General features: G+C 49.1%; 2 protein-coding genes across 4 annotated transcripts in view; one reads left to right on the top strand and one right to left on the bottom strand.

Annotated features, from left to right (window-relative positions):
- The window catches only part of LOC144163186 (BET1-like protein), a 441,394-nt gene that overhangs the window by 19,689 nt on the left and 395,933 nt on the right, over positions 1-25,772 (bottom strand). The gene's annotated exons all lie outside the window — the stretch shown is intronic.
- The window catches only part of LOC144163184 (uncharacterized), a 105,944-nt gene continuing 81,995 nt past the window's right edge, over positions 1,824-25,772 (top strand). For 2 of the 3 annotated variants that reach the window (XM_077694015.1, XM_077694013.1), the window contains exon 1: positions 10,867-11,644. In XM_077694015.1, the coding sequence (XP_077550141.1) occupies positions 11,552-11,644 (93 nt within the window). In that variant the 5' untranslated portion in view covers positions 10,867-11,551. Of the gene's footprint in view, positions 2,773-10,866; positions 11,645-25,772 lie in introns of those variants that run through there. The other variant, XM_077694014.1, reaches the window with a different exon arrangement.

Genomic DNA, 25,772 nt, shown 5'->3' with positions numbered 1-25,772 from the left:
TTGTTGGCTTAACGGCAGTGCGTTTTCGACGCGACCTACGCCGTCAGTGAGACATGCAAAGCTAAGAGTTAAACACAGAGAGGTAAAAAGAACATAAATAAGAAAGGAAGAAAGAAACGCGCCGAAATGTACGAAACGGGATATAAAAAATGAAGGAAGCTCACACTAACGCGTAAGACTTGATGGTAGCGAAGCTGTACGCAACCTTCACGGCCGTCACGACGGCTTAATTCCACGATTGCCGCCGATTTGTTTCTTCGCTGCAGCAATGACCTTTCCTCCATGAATGTTGCTATAATTGTGAGCTTCCTTCAATTTTTTAGAAGTGCAATGGAACGGAAGATGGTAGGTGTAAGATTAAGGGACAAGAAGAAAGCGGAGTGGGTCAGGGAAGAAACGCGTGTTGAGGACATATTAGTAAAAATTAAGAAGACATGGACGTGGGCGGGGCATGTAATGCGAAGGCAAGATAACCGTTCGTCATTAAGCATAACAGAGTGGATCCCTAGACAAGGCAAGCGTTGCAGGGGGCGGCAGAAAGTTAGATGGGCAGATGAGATCAAGGAGTTTCCGGGGATAAATTGGTCGAAGTTAGCACAGGACCGGGGTAATTGGAGATTAATGGCATAGGCCTTTGCCCTGCAGTGGGCGTAGATAGGCTGGTGGTGGTGCTGCTGATGATGATGAATCATTTTACATCACCTTGGAGGGGCGTACGCTATGAACTGTCTTTCTCGTTCCGAGCAAGAGTTGCCGCGATTACAGCGAACGTTGGAGCTGTTTTTTTTTTTTTTTTGTTTTGTTTTGTCCGATCTCCCAAGTGGGTACCCTGGGCCTGCAAACGTGCGCTGTTGACGCTGGGCGGTCGTCTCGAGGTACGCACACACGAGTGCTAGGCATTTTCTTGGTTTGGTTAACTTCCGGGCGGTCGCAGCGAGTTCCGCGCTCACGTGAGCGCGCTCGGCAATATCCTGATATTTTAATGCGTAGCATTCTTTGCCGGGTACACGAAAAAGCCAGGAGCGTGCAACGCCCTGCATGTTCACAAAAATGCATATTTCGCGAAAGTTCGAAATATATTCGTTAGAATAACGTAAATGGAGATAATTGGTCGAACGAAATTTTGAAAAACTAAAAAATAAAAAATATATAAAGAAATTATGAAAAATGTTGAAACGTATACCGCGTGGCATATTCACAATAACGTAGCTTTCGCAAAAGTTTCACCTGTAATCGTCATAATTGCGTAACTGGAAGTAATTGGTTGAAGGAAATTTTAAAAAGCTAAAAGATATGGAAAATTAATGTAAAATAATTACGGAAAATGGCGAACCATGTAACGCGCTGCATTTCCACAATATTGCAGATATCGCGAAAGTTCCACATGTAATCGCTAGAATAACATAAATGGAGATAATTGGTCGGACAGTACCTAGAAAAAAACAAAAATTTGGCTGGAAAAGATTCACACTCAAGACAGGCGGCATAAGAATGCTACGGATTAGTAGATATTTATCTGAATTTCTGCATATTTTTTTTTTATCACTGCGGACACGGAAAATTACAATTTGCTAAAGAGCTTCACTCTTGAAAATTGTTTGCGTATCCGGGTGCTCCCTTGCAGATGTCCTCGGAAGCCAGCCCTTTGCCGCCCCTGCAACTTGACAGACCTGTGTGCTGTTATCACCCGCCGGTGTTCGAAGTGTACCGTCACAACAGATAGCGGGCGCAAGCTGCATCCGCCAAGCTGTATGTCACGTGATGTTTGACAGTGTATTTGAAAGTGCCATCGGAATAAACGAGGCATTCTTTCGTTCGCCACCTTCAGCGCGGCTGGACGATTCCCTTCTTGCTTCCGCAGACGCTTCGCGCATGCGGGCTGTGTCTCGACATGGTGTCAGAAGTGGGCGGTAGTCAACTATCTCTCTGAGGCCGGGTATAGCAGCATTCCCAAGAAATGGAAAACAACATCACGGTGATCCCGGCCTGCTTAGAAAACAAGTCTGCGACGGTAATCCCGGCCCTTCAGAAGCCGCCACCTCTGGACTTTGACAAAACGTCAGAGTGGCCGGCGTGGATCGACCACTTCGATAACTACCGCTTCGCCACAGCCCTCAATGAACGCTCCGGAGAAGCCCAGGTGCGCACCCTACTTTATACAATGGGGCGCCAAGCTCGCGAAGTCTTTTCTACGTTTGGGCTGACTGAAGAAGGAGCAAGAAATTACGATGTAGTCAAGCAGAAGTTCGACAGTCACTTCACCAAAGAGCGCAACACTGTTTACGAAAGCGCCTGTTTTCATAGACGCCAGCAACAGCCTGAAGAATCGATGGACCAGTTCGCGACTGCACTTCACGTTCTTGCGGACCGTTGCGATTTCGGAGATATGAAGAAAAGACTCATCCGGGACAACTTCGACGTCTGTCTTCATGACGCGCAACTGGCCGAGGCCCTACAGATGGACCCGCAGCTGACATTGGCATCGGCGCTGGCCAAGGCTCGTCCCAAGGAAACCGTGCGACAGCAGCAGCAGTGTCGCCGGCCGGAAGGTGTTCCCTCCGGTAGCCCCCCGGAACTTCAGGAACAGGCACCAGTGTGGACGCCGTGATGCACCAGAAACGGCCGCAACAAAACCAGGGACGGTGCTTCTGGTGCGACAACGCCCACCCGAGACCGGCGTGCCCGGCAAAGTCTTCCAAGTGCCACAACTGTGTCAACAAAGGACATTTTGCCAAGGCCTGCCTCAAGAAAAGGGTTTCCTCTCAAAGAAAGGTACGCGTTTGCGCGGTCCAACCCGACACCGGCAAAACGTTTGTTGGGGCGATTGACGCGGACGGGAAAGCGCGCTATGTGCAAGTTACGATAGACGCAGTACCAATTGTTGCTAAGGTGGATTCAGGTGCAGAAGTATCTGTTTTACCGTCTACTTTTCCAGGGTTGTCCACACACCTTGATAAGGCGGATAAAGTGTTGCTGGGTGCGGGCGGCCATAAGCTGAATGTACTGGGCAAGTTTGTGGCTGAAATTTCATGGAAAGCGGAAACTGTCCGTCAAACTTGCTATGTTGTAAGCCCACTACGTGACGTTCTTTTGGGGCTGCCAGCCTTGGAGGCCTTAGGCGTTGTAAATTGGCCGACTCGCTGACAGCAGATAAGGAGCGATATGAGGTACTTTTTCGGCCCGCCGATTGTAGCCTAGGGGCAATTCCAGGAGTGTACACTATCCGGCTGCAACCTGGTGCTATCCCACATGCCATAACAGTCCCGCGGAGAGTGCCGATTCCCCTCATGGGCAAGCTAAAGCAACAGATCGAGATACTAGTGCGCATGGGGATAATTAGAAAGGTGGACGGCCCCACTGAGTGGTGCGCAGGAATCATGATGGTCACGAAGCAGTCGGGAGAACTAAGAGTGTGCGTAGACCTCACTAAGCTAAATAAGTGTGTTGTTCGTGAGCGTTTTACGTTACCGACGGTAGACCGGGCTCTAGGATCTCTGGCAGGTGCGAAATGGTTCTCCAAGCTTGATGCCTTCTCGGGGTTTCACCAAGTTCGTCTAAGTAAGGACTCCGAAGAGCTAACTACGTTCTTGACTCCTTTCGGAGGTACTGTTTTACCAGACTTCCATTCGGAATAACGTCCGCTCCTGAATATTTTCAGAAAAGAATGTCCGAAATTCTATGTGGCCTGCCAGGCACTGTCAACGTCGTGAATTATGTTTTAGTGTTCGGCGAAACGAAAGCCGAGCATGATGAACGTTTAGCCCAGGTTCTGTCGCTCTTAGCTAGTTCTAACGTGACCCTGAACAAAGAAAATTCCCCCGCATTTCCCCGAGGGGGAGAATGTGAAAGTGCGAATGCACGGTTGTCGGTCCGCTTGCGGCGCTTGCGCTCGGCCCCCGCAGCCCACCGCCTCGCCGCCTTCTCTTCCATCTCTTCCATCGGGTTTGTAGTATCACGTGTACACCACGCAGTTATCAAGCCGCTATAACGCCGCTGAGTCGCCAACGCACGCCGCTGACGACGTAGTTTGAATGCGTTAAAGATATAAGGCGCTTCACTAACATTGATGTCACCGTCGCGTCCGTGGCTTGGTCGGTAGAGCGTCGCGCTGCGGCCGCAAAGTCCTCGGATCGAAACCTGGCGCCGGATGCTGTTTCTTTTTTAAATATAGAGGAGCACTGCGGACGCCAACGCCGCCGCCGCCGCCGCCGGCGGTGGATGGTTTGGGGTCGCTTATAAAGTGCATTCGCACTTAAAGAATGCGTGTTTGGTGTTAATGAAGTGCGATGTCTTGGACATACTTTGAAGGGGGACGGAATTGAGCCTGATCCGGCTAAGGTCAGTGCTATCAAAAATCTCAGCGCACCGAAAAGTGTCACCGAAGTAAGAAGCTTACTCGGCATGGCCAATCACTTGGGGCGCTTTCTGCCTCATTTGGTACACACTACGGCCCCGACGCGTGCTCTTCTACGCAAAGATAGTGAATGGGTATGGGGGTGCGACCAAGAAAAAGCCCCAAATGACCTCAAAGAGCTAATTTGTTCTCGAAGTGTATGGCCATGTATGACGCAACGCTCCCAACAGTTCTGTCGGCGGATGCATCCTCTTTCGGATTGGGAGCGGTTCTTTTTCAGACGCAGAAAACGGGTCACCGTAGGCCTATAGCTTTCGCGTCTCGCTCCCTTACAAACACCGAGCGACGGTACTCCCAGATAGAAAAAGAAGCGCTGGCACTGACATGGGCTGCCGAAAGATTTGACGAGTACATACGTGGCCTCATCGTCGTCTTTGAAACGGATCACAAGCCTTTGGTGTCTCTATTGGGCCAGATGGCCATTGATCACATGCCGCCGCGAATTCAACGATTCCGGCTGCGCCTTATGCGATATCTGTTCACTGTCCAGTACGTTCCGGGTAAATCGCTTATCACAGCCGATACACTATCACGGTCACCGTGACGCTGCGATGGCGAAAAAACGTCGAGTGTATCAGACGTCACGGCGTATTCTAAGGCGTGTTTGCTGGGTTTGGAAACAGGGGACAATTTTTTAAATGCAGACCATTTCTTAGCCTCGCCTGTTCCTGCGTCGGCTGGTGTCAACAGTTTCGCGTCCGCAGCAGGTGCGCCACTCCTTCCCTCCTCTCTCTCAACAGCAGCTGGCGCGCGCATGCGTCGTAGTCAGCCCGTTCGCTCCGTCGCGGTCTCGGCCTAACAGGTGCGTGATAGCAGCGCGGTGGGTCGTGGAAGGGCGCGCGCTGCTTGCGCATGCGCGCTCTCCCCCCCCCCCCCCCCCGTACTGCTCTCCCTCTACTGCGCGCGCTGCAAATATAGCGGCTAGCGGTCGCTCGTGTTTCAGTCACTGCGTTGCTCCTTCCTTCCTTGGTTGACGCTCGTGCCCACGTTTACTCGTGTCTGCTACTCCAGCATCATGGAAGAAGCAATGGAAGCAACACTGCCTTCAATCAGTACTGAGGCCCCAATGCTCTGCATTTACTCGTGTTCCCCTCGCGGGAAGGCGCGGGAATTTTTTTTGGTCAGAGTGAGTGTCAAATGAAAGACGACATTTGTAAGTGGCTGCACAGGCTGTGTCAAACCGGTTGGCCTAGAAAACCCACTGTTCCTTCGTTCCTGATTCCATACTGGCAAGATCGAGCCTGCCTCAACATTATTGGTGGTCTCTTGTTGAAAGGAACGAGGCTTGTAATCCCGCAACCTTTAAGAGCAGAAGTGCTGCGCAAACTGCATGATGGGCATCGGTCGATGTCGCAGTGTAGCTATTGATTTGATTGATTGCAGGGTTTAACGCGCCGACGCAACGCAGGCGATGAGGCGCGCCGTAGTGGAGGGCTCCGGATTAATTTTGACCACCTGGGGTTCTTTAACGTGCGCCGAAATCTCGTACACACGGGCGTTTTTGCTTTTCGCCTCCATCAGAGAAGCGGCCGCCGCGGCCGGGAATCGAACCCGCGACCTCGTGCTCAGCAGCGCAACGCCTTAGCCACTGAGCCACCGCGTCGGGTTCGCAGTGTAGCTAAAGGTTCGGTTTGGTGGCCGGGTTAAGCACCGAACTGGCCCAGTTCGTGAACCAGTGTGATGTTTGCGCACAACATGCTCCGCAACGAACTGAGCCCATGATAGCGACCGCGACCCCTTCATTCCTTTGGGAGAGGGTTGGGGTGGACTTACGTGCGATCAAAGGTCAGGCCTACCTTGTCGTGGTTGATTACCTTTCGCGCTACCCCGAGATTGCTATTCTTCCTTCCACACAATCTGGCGTGGAAGTTGAAAGACTGAAAAGCATTTTTGCAAGGCATGGAATCCCTGAGTGCGTGGTGACCGATAACGGTCCTCAGTTTGTAGCTACTGACTTTGAACAGTTCGCTAGGTTGTATGGATTCCACCATGTCACCGTGAGTCCGAGGCACCCGTAGGGCAATGGGAAAGTCGAACTAATGGTTCAGACGATTAAGCACCTCATTTTAAAGTCCAAAGATCTTTACCTGGCACTGTTGGCTTACAGGGCTACGCCCGGAGTACTTGGAGTGAGTCTTACGGAAATACTTATGGGCAGCCGACTCAAGACAAGAGTCCCAATGCTACCTCGTCGCTGAAATCCAGGACAAAGCAGCCCGAGAGTAGCAGTGGCCACTGATGAAGAGGTCAGGAGGCGGCAGTGCCGTTATTACAACCAGCGCCACCGCGCCAGGCCACTTCCCAAGTTGGAAGTAGGGGACCGGGTGTGGATGACAGACTTGAAACGCAAGGCCACAGTCCTTGCACCAACGCCGCAGCCCCGTTCATACGTGGTGCGGACAGACGACGGGATCGATCTCCGTAGGAGCAGAAGGATTAACCGCCTACCGAGAGAACGCGCAAGCACGGAAACTTTCGAGTTTGGAGAGAATGAAGAGCAGCCTGGCGCTGCACTGTTGGTAAATGGCAATGATCTTCACAGGCGTCGCTTAACCGTCGTCCAAATGAATGCGGAAACGCCAAAATTTCCGAGCAGGCGAGCACTGCCCAATTGGATGGTAGCACAGGCGACTTGAATGCAACAGGCGCGGTGCCTCGAACTGCCGACGTGGCCCATGGTGACTCTGCACGCACGGTAACGAGATGCAGTAGAGTGGTGAAGAAACCCATAAGGCTGGGTATTGATGAGTAGTTCTCTGTGGTGGTGTTGTTTTGGTTGAATTGCTTTTGTTTGTATAATGTATGTTCTTTACCTCGATGGTGCACGTGGATGTGGTGTTTGAAAGGGGGATGTGCTGTTATCACCCATCGGTGTTCGAAGTGTACCATCACAACAGATAGCGGGCGCAAGCTGCATCCGCCAAGCTGTATGTCACGTGATGTTTAAAAGTGTATATTATTAGCCATCGGAATAAACGAGGCATTCTTTCGTTCGGAACCTTCAGCGCGGCTGGACGATTCCCTTCTTGCTCCCGCAGACGCTTCGCGCATGCGGGCTGTGTCTCGACAACCTGCTCTATCGCCCTCCCACCCCCAGGATATTAAGTGCAGAGCACTTTCGGCGCTCGCCTTGTCCTACGTCGCTCGCTGGAACCAAGCATATCGCCACGGCGTTACAGTGTAGCCTGTCACGATCCCTTCACCGCGGCGTAACCCAGAGGCTTCGAAAGCCAAGCGGCTATGCCAGCAAATACTTAGCGTGAGCTAAGGTTCAGCTGGTTATTCTTAGCTTTCCTGGTTGTCTAGGATTGTTGTTCGTGGGGTTTAACGCGCCGACGCAACGCAGGCGATGAGGCGCGCCGTAGTGGAGGGCTCCGGATTAATTTTGACCGCCTGGGAATCTTTAACGTGCGCCGAAATCTCGTACACACGGGCTTTTTTGCTTTTCGCCTCCATCATAAAAGCGGCCGCCGGGCCCGAACCCGCGACCTCCTGCTCAGCAGCGCAAGGCCTTAGCCACTGAGCCACCACGGCGGGTGGTTGTCTAGGATTCTTCTTTTTAAGTCTGCTCCTAAATATCTCGGCTCAATCCCATCCTCAACGGCCTACGGACGAGGCATCTCGCCATAATTCAAATTATTTGGCCTCTCGATCCACTAAACTCCAATCGTGCTGTAGGCAGTTTTTTCGGAAGTGCCAGCCTGTGTAGCACTGCCGAACACTACCTGGGGCTCGTGAGGCAATGGTAACTACAATAATGATGGTAAGGATGACCACCTTTCCCACCTGCCCAATTTAAGCCCGCGGTGTGGAACACCGCGTGCTACGGAACACCTCATGCCGTGGAACGCTTTCAAAAAGAGCCTTTTTTTCCTCTTACGGACGACGGACACCGGCTTTTTCGTTCAACAGGCAATTTGTAGCTTCCGCAATACTAAACTATGAGACGTTCCTAGTCTGCGTGAATCAGAGGAAGGAGGTCTAAAAAAAATTCACGCATCTCCACGAATTGAATCATAACGAGTGGGCGAAGCACTGGGAATCGTCTGCACTCCAAATCACCCGTGAGACTGCTTACTGCTGCTAAAACTATTTTCAATCCAATTCAATTCAATTTAATCCAATCCAATGCTCCTCGCGCAGGCGCAGCACGGCTCTCTCTCACACACCTTTCGTGAATCTTTTATTGATTGACTGATTGTAGGGTTTAACGCGCCGACGGAACGCACGCGATGAGGCCCGCCGTAGTGGAGGGCTCCGAATTAATTTTGACCGCCTGGGGATCTTTAACGTGCGCCGAAATCTCGTACACACGGGCGTTTTTGCTTTTCGCCTCCATCAGAAAAGCGGCCGCCGGGCCCGAACCCGCGACCTCGTGCTCAGCAGGGCAACGCCTTAGCCACTGAGCCACCTCAGCGGGTTTGTGAATCTTTTATTTTTGTTCTTGTTAACCTTTTGTGAACCTTTTGTTATCAGACGTTTCGATTTACACGGTGCTGCGCGTCTCTCTCCCTCTCTCTCTCTCTCTAACCTTTTGGGAACCTTTTATTTGCTTCTTGTTAACCTTTTGTGAACCTTTTGATCACAGATGTTTCGATTCACACGGTGCTGTGCGGTGGGCACGGACGCTGGACGCCGGACGGACAAGCCTGGGCTTTAAAGGGGTACTGACACAAAATTTTGAAGGTGAGATAACTTCGGGGATAGATTGCTGTGAACACACATACATCATCTGCGAAATATCAGCGATAAATACAGCCCAAAACATACCTAAATAATTTTAAAGTGTGCGAAACGCAACCGATCGCAGCCAGCGGAGGACCTCGCGCAATCGACATCCCCTGGATATTTTGTAGATAAGCAACATCCAATCACGTCGCGAGTTTGTGTTGACCGCCACTCCAATCGGAGGTTCTGCTCCCGAGCAACGAACGACCCGATCGTTGCCGGCGGACGAGCCGTGATTTTGTCGGCTCATAGGGCAGCTGACCGCCACCTAAGTTCTACAGCGATTCCAGGCACTCTATTTTTATTGCTCTGTATTACACTGGACGCGAAAACGCGCCGGGGACACGAAAAGAGCACTGAGCGAGCCGCACGATCGCTGTGCAGGCGGCGGCCATGGACGGCCATGAAGTGGAGCAGGCCGGCGCAGGTAGCTCGAGCGATAGCTTGTTACCGGTGCACGAAATTGGACCGAAGTCCCAGACATGGCAGCTTATATAAGAAAGGAGTTAAGGATGCGATGGCGGGTTGCATTAAAAATTGTCATCTGCACCGCTTACGAGAGCGGCAATCGAATATCTGCCGCAGTGCTAAGCCGAACACATCTGTAGGCGGACCTGTAGGCAGACCGGCCGGCGGCTCCGAGCGCGCGTCTTCCCACCCACCCACTGTCTCGAGCGTCGCGAGTCGTTCTCTAGCCGCGGCAGCAATTAGCACTCGCAGCACCTGCGTCACGTCCACGGTCGCTTTTTAATTAAGCGGCTCACGAGATCAGTACGCGGGGACGTTCGCAGAAACTGTCGGCGACGCGGAATCGGCATTGCTACAGCAGCTCTGCTCTGTGATATCCGTCCGACGGTCACGTCGTCAGCTTTGTTCACACAAAATCTATCGCTTCGCGATACCCGCTGAAATCGAAACTGCGACTGGCCGCATTGAAAAGGCCTCTAATTAAACAACCGTCGCATGCTGAAACAAATGAGGTTTCCACACGGGATAAGTAGGTACTTATCGCAAAAAAAAAAAAAAAAAAAAAAACAAGATGCAACATTTTTGTGTCAGTGCCCCTTTAAGGTGCCTCGCCCCTGAAAGCCTCGTTTAGAGTGGTGGGACTTGATTGCTGGCTAGTTGGTTCATGATGTACGAAAGAATAAGTTTGCGCAGAAGACGAGGACGAAGAGGACGTCTCTTCGTCCTCGTCTTCTGCGCAAACTTATTCTTTCGTAGAGTGGTGGGTTACTTCGTATAACGACTTATCTTTGTTGTACCGGCAATGCCATGCTGCGTCGTAGCAGTTGGCAAACGACTCGTGTAGCAGTGAGTGGCATTATGTTGGCAGGCCCTCCGTCGCCATATGTCCTCGGCCACGAGGAAGGACGTCGAAACAAGCAATTTCGAAACAGCAACCTGAGGTCCGGGCTTCGTTGGTTCTCGTTTTCGGAGCAACGCGTGTACCGTATTGTCATGCTTGCCAAAGTAAACAATGACCCCATTTCGCTGCTGGGGCAAGGCGGGCGAGGGAATAAAAATGAACTATAGGAGTATTGTCCAGCCACCTCTTGTTCCCGCTTCCTTCATTTGTGTGTTCGCTTTTCTGCAATAGGAGGGCGTAGGGGAGACGTCGAACAGGAGCTGATTCAACCCATCCAAGCGGGCGCCGCTTGGTGTCACGTGGTCACTCGGCGCGACAGCTGGCGATATGAACGCGATGCCGAAGGGTAAAGGCGCCAGTTGCGAGTAGTGGAGAAACGCTGGCGCGAAGCGAACGTCGCGCGCGCTTTTTCACGCGCTCAGTAATGTGCTCCGCGTCGCGCTTGACTCTCCTGCGCCCATCCTACAGACTACGTTGTCCTCCTCCGTACCAATGTTAGGGAAGACTTCCTCCACTGCGGTGGATGCAGTGTAACCTGACGTCACTTGGGAGTAGAGTTTGATCGACTCTAAAACAGTTGTCGGGCAATTTGCCGTATAAATTTTTTGTTGGTACTCCTAAAACCTCGGAAGTGTCCCTTCTTTTTTTTTTATTTCTGAGAGTGAAATCTAGTTTTGAGGCCTTTTTAACTACTCTCTTTCTTCTCCGTGGCCCGAAGCGGCGGGAGACTAAGCATCGAACCGTCGGCGTAATTGACGACGGTGCAGGACTCGTCCGGTATATTTGGCCCTGAAAATCAATGACGCTGTATCCTGATAGTCCAAGCTCGATGTATTCCGTAGCGCGTCACACCTGAAAGCTATGGGACGCGTACTGCCGCCGAGGAGCTGCTCCAAACCCGGATAATACCCGTGCTCGTGTTATCCAGTTGATGGGAGCGGAATCGACGGCGCCGGTGCCGAGTGCTTGCGAACGACGACTCCCCGTCATGACTGCGGCGGCAGGGTGATTGCAGCGGCTGCGCGACGAAGTTCGCCAGGATGGATTTGCCGACGGCGTGGCTGACTCTGGGGACGCTTGTCTCAGTGTGTTCGTCGGCGGTTTCGGCGGAGCGCCAGTTCTTTTATTCTGCGGTGAGTGGCGTAATTTTCTCTGGGATATGGGGGGAGAGAAGTAATCTTTATGCAGGTTGAGACTCGACTTAACTACTTCGGTTCTTCACCCCCGACCTTGGGACGGCAGCTTTTTCCGGGAGACCCTGGGCTGCGGGAACTTGCAATGCCAATTGAAACATCAAATGTATTATTTTGTGCTTAGTGTGCTTATTTTACAGCCTTTGAAGAGAATTGACTCGCGAAGAATAGGACAGACGCTGTTGGAGGTCAATAGGACAGCTCTTCTTCATACAGTGGATTTAATTAACCTGGCTGTTGATTATTGATGATGATGATTCATTATTCTTTTTTTTTACTTGGTGGACTTTAAAATTTTATTACTGCAGCACCTTTAAAAACACACGCTTATCCACGCATGCAAACAACGCACATGCAAATTCATGGAACCTGTTTCAATCCCGAATGACCTGGAAATTTTAGCTGCTACAGGGCTACATCTCACTTGCTCTAAATTTATGCTGGGGGCTTTTTAACTACACGCCAAAACCTTTGAGAGGATATTTAGGTACTTTGTAGGGTTTCGTTCTTTTATTTTCGAAGATGGTCAGCGCGGGACGAGACTTGTGCTACCTGTCTCTGTTTGTGCGACTTGTTTTGCGTGAATAAGGATTGTGTGTATTTCAGTAATTGGTGTAGAATTATTATTACTTTATTCATGCGCGCCGTGTGACCATACTATTTTTATTTTTTGGTTCGAGTGAAATGTCAATATTGGTTGCATCCGTATTCACGAAATTGATATACTCTCGTTCCCGTTAAGCTGTTCAAAGCAGCTTTTAGCAGGGAGTAGCTCTTCCAGTACGTTTCTAAAATAAAGTTCTGGTTTGATTATTGGACTGCGTTTGAAGTTAGGTCTTAAGAATTGGGGAACGCGGATGGGCTTCTGTCTTTCACAATTATCCGTTATTTTCTCGTAAATGCGACGACGTCGAAAAGAGCGTAGTTTCTGGTCGGCTTCCTCATCTGTACACAAACAATTACAGGCAAATCGACTGTTTCGCGAAGCGTTGTATACATCGAGTATATAGTGCCAGTAGTCCCGAATTTTTTTTTGGCGTATCAGAGTGATTTTTTATCCATGCTAACTCGTATAAAATATTGCCGTCATCCCCTTCTACGACGTAGCTGAACGAATACCTTTACCTGCGTAAACCAGATATAAAACCAAAAGAGGAACGATGTTAGAGGAGGTAAACACGAGCTAGTAACGCAAAAAATACTCAGGACAATTTTGAGGCATTTTGGAGCATTTGATTTGATGACAGCGCCTGCCGAGAGGTCAATTTCTTCTGCATCTGGCTTAAAGATGCAAAATACCATGTGGTTTTACGAAGAATGTTACACAATAGTAAACGTTGCCCGAATGGCGTTGGCAGCTACATTAGTGCGATAAGCCCCGAAATATGTTAATTTACAAGCAGAAATAGGTATTTGATCACTGCGGAATTTGACACGCGTATAGGTCCGTTTCCGTCGAACGAGTGTTCTCTTTCCCCGCTCAGCACTGCTATTGTTGTACAGTCAAATCTTGATATAACGAATCACGCGGGACTACCGAAAAGTTTTTGTTATTTTAAAATATTGTTGTAATAAAAAACTCGCGGTTAAAAGCCAGTGCTAAAACTAAGAATGAAAATGACGTGCACAATCGGTAGACGCGTGTTGAGACAGCCAAACTCCCAAATAAAAATGTTGCGCTCACTGCAAAGCTGCTTTGTTTGAAGAAATAAGTTATTTTCTTCTGGTGCATGCAGCACGCACGACCGATTAGGAATGCCTCCAAATATTCCACCTCGCACAATACGGCATCGGGTGCGTTATTGCACCGAGCAATGAAATGCCGGACTATTTTCAGCAATGTTCGACACGATTTCATCGTCTTGTGTGTTCAATGAACCACAGCCATTCTTCCTTCGCGTCCTCATCTTCACTATAGATAATGACTACTGTCGCCACTTCTTTGCTGTTTCGCTAGCCGTATTTATATTTGTATCTCGCACGAACTTCGTAGAAAAATCACCCACAGCGAAGGAATACCTGCTCGCACACGTTATTCGCGTCAAGAACTACCGACCGGCCACCGAAACCCAAAACAACCAGATAGAAAAGAGACAAACCCTGCGAGGCCTGTTAGGCTACTTCACATTAAAGGGGCCCTGAAAGGCGTTTTGAGCACACTAAATGAAGTAGCGCAATCGTTAGATTGGGTCGTCAACGTCATCTGCGCCAATTATGTATTACTCTTTTACGCGCAGCGGAAAGCTCACACTTTTGTTGCAAAGTTTGTCGCTTTTTTCTCACCCTTCCCTTCGTGTTTTTGGACGCCGCCATCTTCACATGTCTACATCATCGATTCCCAGATTTTCGTCATGAGCTAGACATCCTGCTATTGGGCGGCATTTTAACGCACTTCCGGCAAAGAGATGAGTCGTCTGCTCAGCGTCGGCTCGCCGGCTGATCTGCCGCCGGAGTGCCGGAGTGCTTGAACATTTTACGATAAACGAAACAAGTGTAAACAAACGCTTAACCGTTTGTATTGAATGCAACACGGCCATAACACGACATGGATATTCTCTTACCTGAGTACGTTCCGTAAAGAAAGCGTTGAAGCCCCGTGGCACTTCTTACGTGCAATCGCAGAGAACGCCCTGAGCCGAATATCCGGGTTTGACGCATACATTTTATTCAATTTCAAAACAATCCAGAGATGCGTTTCGAACGAACACAACGTCACAGCATGCGTTACAAGTCTGAACCGCGATTGACAGACGATGGGTTGCCTCCTCCTGCCCGTCGTAAATTCGGCACTCACCTCACGCGCGGTTTGCGGGGACGAACAGCAAGTTACTTAACTCTGGCGCACAAGACGAGATGGCTTTTAGCCACGCACACTGCACATACCCCATGCGAGGTTCCGTCGCACGTCACTCGAGAAAGATAATCCAGACCATAGGAAGCACTATCCACCCGCAGAAGCACAACGTCGCATTTCATCGCGAAACAAAGGCGTCCACAACACATACACACCATCGCCTCCTGTAATATCAAACGCATCTCGCACTTCCCAATGGGAGTGAGTAGTACGCCTGCAGTTCCTTCATGTCGCGAGGTGGGGCCCCAAGCTGAACCGTGATCACGCAACCGTAACTGATTTCTGGAACGGTTTGTGCCTTGTTTCCAAGGCAACCGATGTTTGAGATTGTCAAAGAAATGGCGCTCGCTCCAGCGCTAGAAAGCTCAGAGCCGCGCCGGAGCATGTTTTGCCAACGTTGCCGCTCTCCACCACGCGTCGCCCCAAGCTGAACTGGTCAGATGATTGAAGCGTTTTGTGCACGGGTTCTGTATCGGTTTAAAATGTCTTTTTCGCATGCCGCCGGCAGAAATTACCACCGCCGCAAAATAAGACCCAGCACCAGCGGGGCCACATCTGATACGGCGCTTTCTGGATAAACAGTGTGCGGTGCATGAAAGGGACCGAGCGCACAATCCTCCCCGAGCGGTTGCGAGTTCGCCGCCGATAAAAAGTCACGTTCCGCCGATAACTGCAGCAACGTACACCGCAAAAGGGCAAGGCCAGGCCGACTCACAAATGCCAGATTTTTCGTTCGCTTTTCCAGCCTTCAGCGGAGTGCGGGATTCATGGCGTCAACAAAGCTTGTTCGTAGCAGACAGCAGTCTTAGGAGCGCCATAGCGGAAGTACGTCACCGCTGACGAGCGCAGCACCATTGGGAGGGAAGGCTCGCGCGCCGTCAACAGCGAAAGGAGGAGGAAACGCGGTGCGACGATAATGCGCGGTTTTTGATTTACGATTTCTCAGCTAATACTCATCGCTTTAACGAAATTCTTGCGGGAGGAGATTGCTAATACGTTGCTTTATTTGGTTACATGTACATCCATGCATCGGCGAAAGGTATTTCAGGACCCCTTTATACTACAGCTTGGCATTGGACATGGTGAGGGTGATCGCTACTGCCCTGTGTGAATACACAGAAACTGCGGTTTCTGCTCCACGCTAGAGTTGCGACGCTGGTGACTTTTAGCCGAATTCGTAATACTGATGATCCTCGATTGCCATGGGGAAAAAATACGTGCGTTAGGTTTGAAATATGCGCTATATTGAAATTCGTGGTTCTGAAACATTTTTACATTTAAAAATATAGGAAATCTGGCGGGGATTCCTAAAACATTCGTAATTTGGGGAAATCCGTTAATGTGGGGTTCGTATAGTAACGAAATTTGACGAAATTTTGCTTTCAATCATAGCCATATATTAGTTGCGGTTTCGTTTTATGGGGCAAAACGGGGGCTGGTCACTTATCGCCCATTCAACATATTCAAAATCAATAAATACGCATTCTCAACACTATTTCTACGCAATCTAACGCCTGTACGTTGCCCCGCTTTTACAGAATCCTGCCCGTGAATAATTTGTTCCAGTTAACCTCGTCATTTTATTCCACAGGTTGCTGCATGATAACCTTGCGTTCCCATTTATTTCACCTGACCTGTTGATGTATAATGTACCTGTTGAGGTATAACAATACCACAAGATTTGGGGCTAGTAACCGTTTTTCGTTAGCCATGGCCCGTTGCGATTACGGGAAGAAATTCGGTTGATCCCTCTTTCAAAGAAATCGGTACAACGCGAAAGTGGAATGGGCCTTTTCAGGAACAGTTGAATGTTTATTCTGAATCGATGTGAACATGCACATCGCTATTTATATATCATCGGTATGGAACCGTTAGACGCCTCAACGTTGGACACTGGATTACACGCGCCGGAGAATTGCGTAGATCCGACTGAAACCGCAGGCGCTCTCAAACCGTGCCAACGAAACCGAACTGGTTATCAGGGAATCGTTTGGTGAAGTCACGGTCCGTTGCAGCGAAAGGAGCGTGATTTGCGGGTCGGCAGCTGTCTTGTGGGTGTGCTTGGCGACTCAAGTCTTGCTGGCGGGTCGCCTCGGCAAAGGTACGACCACGTGCTCCGTGGCGTGTACGGCAGACGGTTGAGTTGCGATGAGCTCAGCTTGTGGAACGCGAGAGGCAAAGTTCGCAGCCCGCAGCAGCAGCGCCAACTATCGGCGCTCATTAGCGGCACAACACGTTACTTCTCTTCACCTCTCCTACACGACAGCGCCACCGGAATAGAGAATCTAATCGGAAAGGATATAACGCGCGTTCGTAGAGTGACTGATAGCCTATTTGGCAGAGCGTCTCACACCTCCAGTTGCGGCCAGAGTGATCGTCGGGTCGAAACCCAGGGCCGCCGCGTCAGTGGAGCTTTTTCTGGCGATGTCATATCCGCGGCGGACATGAAGTCGGTGTTGTCTTGCTGCACCCCGGCGTAACACACTTTTGTGTCAAAAACTTCAGCATTTCTTCAATTTCTTTTAAAGCGAAAGCTTTCTTAGTGGGACCCATGGCGTCCTGTCAAAAAACTAATGCATTTCCCCGTAGACCGGTTGGTCGACCGAAAAGCTCTGACAAGATCTCTGGACACGCGGCGAGTAAGGGAAACCGAGCTTGCATTCTGTCCAAACGGTCACTTGAAAATCCCGAAAAAGGAACGGTTCAGGATGAGACATTAACCACGTATCGGTGCGCATTAAGGTCGTAAGTAGATGTGTTCACTTAGTGCGCGAAAAATCGTCTCATGGGTCCGTTCTTCGTTTGCGATTTGGGTCTTGGAAGGTTTGATGAACGATTGGTAGACGCACTTTCAGTGAAAATAAGGCGCATTTTAAGCGAAGGTTTTGGGCCGCTTTTGACGCAGTTTTGATGTGAGAAGGCTTTCGCGCTTCTGTATACTTTCTTTAAGACGGGATGGTAAAGTCTTTTGGAATGATTTAACTTCAAATATAAAATCCTGCACTTCCTTTGAAATTTTCAAGTTTTTTAAAGTACCATTTGCTGCGATAACTGTACAGTGACTGTTTGTTGTTTTCAGTTCCTTCGATTCCTTTAGTTTTGTTGTTGGCATGATTTGTAATGTGAAAATGTACTTTCATGCGCGTATTTTATAATAAAGCTCATTTGCCGTATACAAATATTACCGTCGACATATATGCATCAACTGAAGGTGCCACTGCAGTCTTTGATTCTGGGACTCTCGTCAGTATATTTGTGACTTTTAGCTGGCTCATTTTTGGCACTAATAAAACCTAAAGCCTGAGTAAACAACGTCAAGACCTTAAAATGCAGTACGTTAATGTTAATTGAAATGTTAATCCAAGAGAGTTTGTTGCTGGGCTTGCTGGTGCATATTAAGTTTAGAAGAAACCAGCTGAACATGGAAGCGAAGGACTAAATGATAACGCAAAAAACGCGTGAGCAGCCCGTCAGTACAGCTGACCGAAAAGGAAAAGCTGTACCTTAGGCAGGCATGTGCCGAGACTTAGTTCATCGGGCGTCAAGGACTCATTTGCGCGATATCGTTTTTCGGCCTTGAATGGACATGTATGACGCAGCAAGTTATTCATATCTTATGTGATGAGCATTCACAACCCGTATATATGTTTGACCTTTGTAATAAACGTTCAGTTGCTTGTCCAGCATTGTCCCTGTCAGTTTTTGTTACATTTAGTCCTTCGTTTCCATGTTCAGCTGGTTTCTTCTAAATGTTAATCCAAGATTTCGGGATTTGGGGCACTTTTTTACCACCAGAATACTAAAGCGGATCTTATTATGTCTCAGTGACGCGGTATGGCCCCTCCGAACGCTCTGCAGGAAAGTTAACTTTCTCTGACAGTGATGATGATTGTGTGAAAAGTGATAGGAAAAAACGCTTCCGGTGGTGGGAATGGAACCTGGCTCCCACTTTTTTTTCTTCGTTGTCCAACCTGCGTCCCTCGCGTTATGGAGATGACGTCTATCCGATTTCGCCTTTCCGATACGGTCGAAGCACTTCGGAATTGTAGAATGGAGCATGGGCGCAGAAAATTACAGAAAAATCATGCACCCCTTCGTCTAACGGCGACGGTAGTTGAACGCGAAGCTTTCTTCCTGCGACATGAGATGGCTAAGGGGTGAAAGTTGAAGCTGCTGCGACCAAAGATCTAAACAGCGTGCGAGTCAAAGTTCAACCAGTCAAAGTCCCAACCGTCTGAGTGTCAAGGTCCAAACTCAAACGACAACCAAGAATACCTCATGATAAAGTTTCGCTTTCAGCCTTCGTAGTCGCTAAACAGAGGAGTGCGTAATTTTTTGGACACCGTACGCCAAAGTGAAGTCCCATCAGGCGTCGGATAGAACAGAGAAGAAAACGATTTCCGAGCTTTAGATTAGGCCTAACGTAAACAATATTAAATGTGCGAAAAAGACGGGGTTTGTATGATGAGGGGGAATAATTTCTGGAATGTCAAACATATGCGAGAAAATCAATGCATCTGCCGTTTATTTAAAGCTATCTTTAAGTAATTGCTAAATTACCTAAATACAAAGTTTAGCGAAGCTGTGTTTGGCTTTCCCCTCGGGAATAATTTCTATCGTGGTCGGGTTCCAAAATACACCTTGTGGCAAAGCCAGCTGCCTCCCGAATGCGCTGCAGTTCCCCATGCATTGTAAATACACAACGTGCAGTGCGATTGGCCGCTGGGACAGCTCCATCACTACGCCGTGTCCCATTCAGATGTCATAATTAAAGGAGTAGCATGGTTACATTAAACGGCTCTAACTCGCGCCTGATCGGAACTATCTCGAAACAGATTATATGACGTAGAAATACTCAAACAGCTGCATAATCGCGGCAGGTTTTGTCTTAGCGTGTGCCATGTATAAATGTCGGTCGCAGTCTTGGCCCAAATACCGCCTCTCCTAAGCCATTCCAGCCGTATCAAGAACTCGGCGTGGAACGGATGCCCTAGAATGGAAGACTTGCTTACCTAGTTTCATTAGCCTAAATTATTCCGGCATGGGCTAAGTCAAAAATTAGAAGCAATTGTGCTTCGTATCTAGCCATTCTTCGGACTGCGCACTGACCAATACGCTCGTAATTAAATATTCAAAATTTCCATTCAAAGCGCCTGTATCATTCATTTTTCAAAACCATTTTCATTGGTATTTTGAGAGCTGCGCTGTTACTCTGTTACTCTAAGGCGCTGCAATATAGTTGTTAAAGGAGCCATGAAGACAAAATACAAGTTTGCGTTATTCGAAAGATTTCGTGTTTTATAGTGCTCCCAGCGCTTGTCCGAATGCAAACGACGCTTTGTTCACTGAGAAATTATACATATTTAAGTTAAAAGTTTGATTTTCCCGCTTAATCGTGTGTTTTGTGGTCTGCAATGACATCACAGACCCCCGTGCAGCCTAGGATCCCTTGATTCACGCGTCCGCCGTACAGGGTTGAGACACGTATACGCTGGCGCCGCCATTTTGGGTCGCTCGCTCGCCGCCGAAGCAAGTCATTATATCAAAACAGCGCTAAAAGTATCGCCGCAACGCGGTCAACTGGCGAAGTTTGGATAAAATTATCTGTTTCGCGTTGCTCGGTCGCGTGGGAATCTAAAAGAATGACGGGTTGAGGACGTTGACCAAATTGCAGCGGCACGGGACCGTTGAAAGGGTGTCTCCACCCTGTACGGCAGCGCTGGCATCGAGGTGTTCCCGCGTTTGTTTACGTTACTGAAAATAGATGGCGCCACCATACCCTGGCCTGCCGTTGTGTGCCTTTGTTTTTGACCTTCTTTCCCCTGACTTGTTTTTGTTCTGGGAGAAATTCGTTGCCTAAAACATAGTGCTCGCTCGACAAGTGTAGTCACGTAAGACACCGTAGCGTCAATCAATCGGCCTGTGTCGTCTGAGACGACCCCAAAGCCCCGCAGTTCTGCGCAGCTAAACAAGCATAGTGCGCGCAGTACCAAGAGCAGTACGCATGGGTACTTCTATGTTTACATGTGCTTTCGTAATTTACACTGTTTGTCCCACCATTCTTACGGCTTTAAAAAGAATGCGCCCTAAATTTAAGCGCAAATAGCTCGTTCAGCAAGCTTATAAGCTCTGCCTAATTTGCGTTTGCTTTTGCCGCCCTCCACCAATCGCAGAGCTGTCTCATGTGACATCATAGGTTCCGTTGCGGGAAATGAGCTAATGGGTCGCATGGCCATTCTCTTTTTTCTTAATTATGTAGCTTATTTGAGCGAAGTTTACGCTAAAAGTGGTGTCAGTATGAGTCTAACGAGACAATCTTTTGAATGAACCAAACCTGTGGTTTCTCTTCATGGCTCGTTTAAGCAACGGCATGTACCCAGTTCAGGCTTCCTACGGCGATACAAACTACCTCTCCCCGTTCCCTCACGCACTTCATTATTTCCGTATTGTTAATTAAGGTGCGGCTTTCTCGCGAAGTTTGTTAGCTTATCCGGGCAGCTCGGCGCCAGTTCATAAAAAAGAAAGTTAACGAGAACGCTTCTAGTATGTCGCCAAAATAGGTCTAAACGAAATAAGAAACTACCTACAACCCTTGTGCTCTGCGTGACTACGTCAGGTATGTTGCTCCTAATGGGTCTTGACAAACGTTGTCGCACTTTTTTTTATGTAGTGTCTATTATCCCAGCGACCGTGAGAATTACCGTCAGAAATTTCTCACGGCAGTCGCCTCTCATTGACTAAGCACGCTACGCTGAGATTCTGTGGGATAAATATTCCCTGCAAAGCCGTGTTTGCAGCTGCCCCTGTAGTGCCGTGTTATGGTACTTGGTTTTAAACGAGAAGGATCAGTCAGGTTCGAGTGCGACATTGCGATGTTTTATTTTTAGCTTTCAGAATTTTTAAGTCATCATTATTCTGCTATTACTTCTTTTTACTCCGGTTTTTACTGTATCAAGAGATCGACGCACAGGATTTCTAGAATGGGTTGAATTACGTTTAATATATGTTGTGTTCTGTGTCGTTCGGCTGGGTTAGATTAGGTTTGTTGCAGTTGGGCTGGATTAGGGTATACGTCATGACGCGTTCGGTTAGGTTACCTTAGGTTCGCTGAGGTCATGTTATGTTAGGTTACGTTGGGACGTAATATTATTCAGCAAATTTTAGCCAAGCCAGCTTTTATGGAAACTGCCGTGAGAATTTCCCGGAGGTAATTAGACGCAGCCTTTTTTTTTTTGTCGATTCACCGCTGCTTTTGCTCACACTTGCTGAAAAGCCCTTTTGGTTTCCTCCCAAGTAGATCGTTACGGGCTGGCGTCGCGCCAGTATCCTGTCATTCCCTATTCAACGGCCTTGGCGCTTGTTTACACGTGTATTCTGCGCGTTCATTATGGCCACGAGGGAAAAGAGGGCCCCCCGTCGTTCGGTTTCAAAGTGAGCGTGTAACACGACGTGGGGGGGCGCCTTTCAGGCACGTTGCGAAGTGGCGTGAGATGGCCGCTGGCGCGGCCGAGATGCACACATAGACATTCCGCAATACAGTAAACAGGAAGATTGGTGCCCAATTTTCAGTAAAGGCGATATACCTCCTTAAAGGGGCCAAGCAGACAAAGCGCAAGTTTGGTTCATTCGAAAGATTGCCTCGCTAGAATAGTACTGACCACACCGTTAACGTAAACCTCGCTCAAATGAGCTGCATATTTTGTGAAAAAAGGGAATGGCCATGTGACCTACTAGCTCATTTCCCGCACTAAAACGTATGACGTCATATGCACAGCCGTGCGATTGGTTTAAGGTTGGCAAAAGTAAACTCAAGTTGGACAGGGCAAGTTAGGCAGAACGAGCTATTTTCGCTTAATTGTATAATGTGTATTCATATTATAGCGGTGAGAATGGTCGGGGTAAACAATGGAAGTTGCGAAAGTACACATTAAACATTGAAGTACCTGTGCGTACTGCTGTTGGCGCTGCACGCACTATGATTGTTATAGCTTCACAGCAGTCCGGCGCTTTAGGGTTGTCTCACGCGACACTGGCCGATCGGAGTAAGTGACCGACATTGTCTTACTTGACCCTGTTTGTCGAGCGTACCTCATGTTCCCCGAAACGATTACTTCCAACCGTACCAATAACGAGAATTGTGCAAATACGGTCAGAAACAAAGCGAGGACGGACACCGGTGCTGCGCAGTATCGTGACGCCATCCAGGAGGACTTATGGTAAAAAAATTAGCAGTGGCTTAGCTCGGCTATGCTAGGATATACGTAGCGCGAGCTAAGGTTCAGCTGGTTATTCTTAGGTTTCCTGGTTGTCTAGTATTAGCTGACTGTTATGCCTACTGCTGCTAAAACAATTTCCAATCCAATCCAATCCAATCCAATCCAATCCAATCCAATCCAATCCAGTCCAGTCCAGTCCAGTCCAGTCCAGTCCAGTCCAGTCCAGTCCAGTCCAGTCCAATCTAATCTAATCTAATCTAATCTAATCTAATCTAATCTAATCTAATCTAATCTAATCTAATCTAATCTAATCTAATCTAATCTAATCTAATCTAATCTAATCTAATCTAATCTAATCTAATCTAATCTAATCTAATCTAATCTAATCTAATCTAATCTAAATCTAATCTAATCTAATCTAATCTAATCTAATCTAATCTAATCTAATCTAATCTAATCTAATCTAATCTAATCTAATCTAATCTAATCTAATCTAATCTAATCTAATCTAATCTAATCTAATCTAATCTAATCTAATCTAATCTAATCTAATCTAATCTAATCTAATCTAATCTAATCTAATCTAATCTAATCTAATCTAATCTAATCTAATCTAATCTAATCTAATCTAATCTAATCTAATCTAATCTAATCTAGTCCAGTCCAGTCCACTACAGTCACTGCTCCTCGCGCATGCGCAGCATGGCTCTCCAAGAGCCACGCGAAACGGCTATCAAGCGGCTCCGGCGTAGAGTCAGACTTGGCTACTCCGCAACGGAGGCGCACAGCTCGGCACGTGTCGGCGCCAGTGCGTCTGCCGCGGCTATGACGTCACTCCTCTGGAATGTGCAGACCGGGGAAAGTGCAGACCCAATTCTTTGCACACCCGTACACCAATTGGATTTGATTTGCAATCTAATCCAATCCAATCCAATGCTCCTCGCGCTTGCGCAGCACGGCCCTTCAAGGTCCACGCGAAACTGCTCAACCTCGGTCAGCGTAGCTTACGCTACAAAAGACGTTCCGCAGTCCGCTTCAGGCTAAACGGCGCACTAGCGTTTTCAGATGTCACGAAACACACGATTCAGATGGAGAGTCAAAATTATGGCTTAAATTGATTGATTTCTCGGTGAATAAAGCATTGTTTGCTGCCGGACAAGCGCTGGGGCGCTATGAAACCCGAAATCTTTCGAATGGCTGTCTTCATGTCGTGGGTGAACTTCTACGCAAAGACGGGTGGATCTCCGATAGAGCGCGAGCAAGTTCGCATCCTCTGGACCCAGTGGCAGTCCCAAGGGGGGGGGGGGGGGGGGGGCGAAGGGGGCGGTCGCCCCCCCCCCCCCCAAAGAGGTCCTCAGTTTCTTATTTTTAGTTTTTTTAAGCATTCCACTTGCGCGAAGTTAAATCCCAGCGGGTTGCACCGCACACACGCACACGCCTCCATGGTTATCACCACCTCAGCAGAATTGGCACAATTGCACCCTCACAAAAATGGATTGCGAATTTCTGGGGAGTTTCTACGGATATTTTATGGAGTCACAAGAAACACGGCAGAAACTCATCAGGAACTCATAACTTATAGAGTTGCCTCCACAAGAATTCTATAAATTTTTTATAGTGACTTTTCTCCACAAAACTTCATTAAGCGCAAACTCTGCAAGACCTCTATGAGGGGAGCGCAAACTCTGCAAGACCTTAAGGAGGGGAGCGATTCTTTATTCGCCTCGCCCCCCCCCCCCCCCGCCCCCCCCCCGTCCCTCCAAAAAAATAATCCCCCCCCCCCCAAAACCGATCTCTGGGACCGCTACTGTCTGGACCCGCCGTAGCACGCCTACCCAGGTCAAGGCCGACTTGGCTGCTCATCCTCCAAGATATATACCCACTCCCGCTTCTGCAGTTGTCCCTGAAGGACACTCCGCTAATCAAAAGAGAGTCTCTTTGGCGCTCCACAAGTGCCCTTCTTCCTCCGCGTGGGACTGACCTTCCTGGTGGCTTGACCCGCCGTGAGGAGCTCACGCTCCGGAGAATTCGCTTGGGCGTTGCATTGACGCCTGCTGTTTGTGCAACATGGACTTCAAGCCTTGCGCTGACGCATGCAACCGGCCCCTTCTGCCCTGCTTCCGCTGCGGAAGCGACATTGGTACGCCTCCTGGGGACATGTCCAGGACTCCAACCAGCCGGAACCCGGCACGTGGTGGTCCCAGGACATCGCCCAGGCCGTCCGCCTGCTATTCATCGGTGGACGCATGGTACTGTTCACAAGCAGCTGTTGGGCAGACGGGCCTCTACAGCATTCTGTAGTGCACGAAGCCTCTTGCCTCCCACCACTTTCGTTTTTCTTTTTTTATCTTTCCGTTCATTTGATGCCCTGTGCAAAATAATGCAGTAAAAAAAGGGGGGCAGCTGTCGTGAGGGGGGTGGGCCATGGCTGCACCAGTGCTAGCCCGCAACAACACCCGTTGGCACACCGGTCGCCCAAAATTCCGCAACTAAAATGGCGCCTTCGCACTTTTCCTCCCCCCTACGCAGTACTCCGAGTTCCTACAGTCGCAGCGGACGGAGACATTTCGTGTCGCCCCTGGAGTTGTCGCCAAGAAGCGCCTCACCCACGTTGTGCCGGCGGCTCTAGAAGAGAGTGCGATGTTGGGGTGGCGCATTGTTGGAGGGTTAACAGCGTACGACGCTTTCAATAGCATGTTTGTGCACGAATTCTCCTCCATCGACGCTCAGCGGAGGCTGAAAGCGAAACTGGAACAGCGCAATTTGCCCCCCCCCCCCCCCCCCCCCCCCCCCGAAGAGAGCCTCGAAGAGTTCGTGTTTACATCATCGCGGTCTTCTACGAGTGTATCGGGGGCCAAGTTCCCGAGTCCGAGAATGAGGACCGAGTAGAATTTGGTAGAGGAGAGGAGTGTCGTGTCCGTTTCATAGCTGTACAAGGCCGCCGACGATTTCACGGGGAGGGCGTGGCGTCGATAACAGATTGAAAACTTCAAAGCGC

The sequence above is a fragment of the Haemaphysalis longicornis genome, unplaced genomic scaffold (genome assembly GCF_048455015.1).
Source record: "Haemaphysalis longicornis isolate Haplotype H1 unplaced genomic scaffold, Haemaphysalis longicornis Haplotype H1 scaffold_12, whole genome shotgun sequence".
Lineage (NCBI taxonomy): Eukaryota > Metazoa > Arthropoda > Arachnida > Ixodida > Ixodidae > Haemaphysalis > Haemaphysalis longicornis.
The sequence above is the reverse complement of the archived record's forward strand: the minus strand, read 5'-3'. Positions and strand labels throughout refer to the sequence as shown.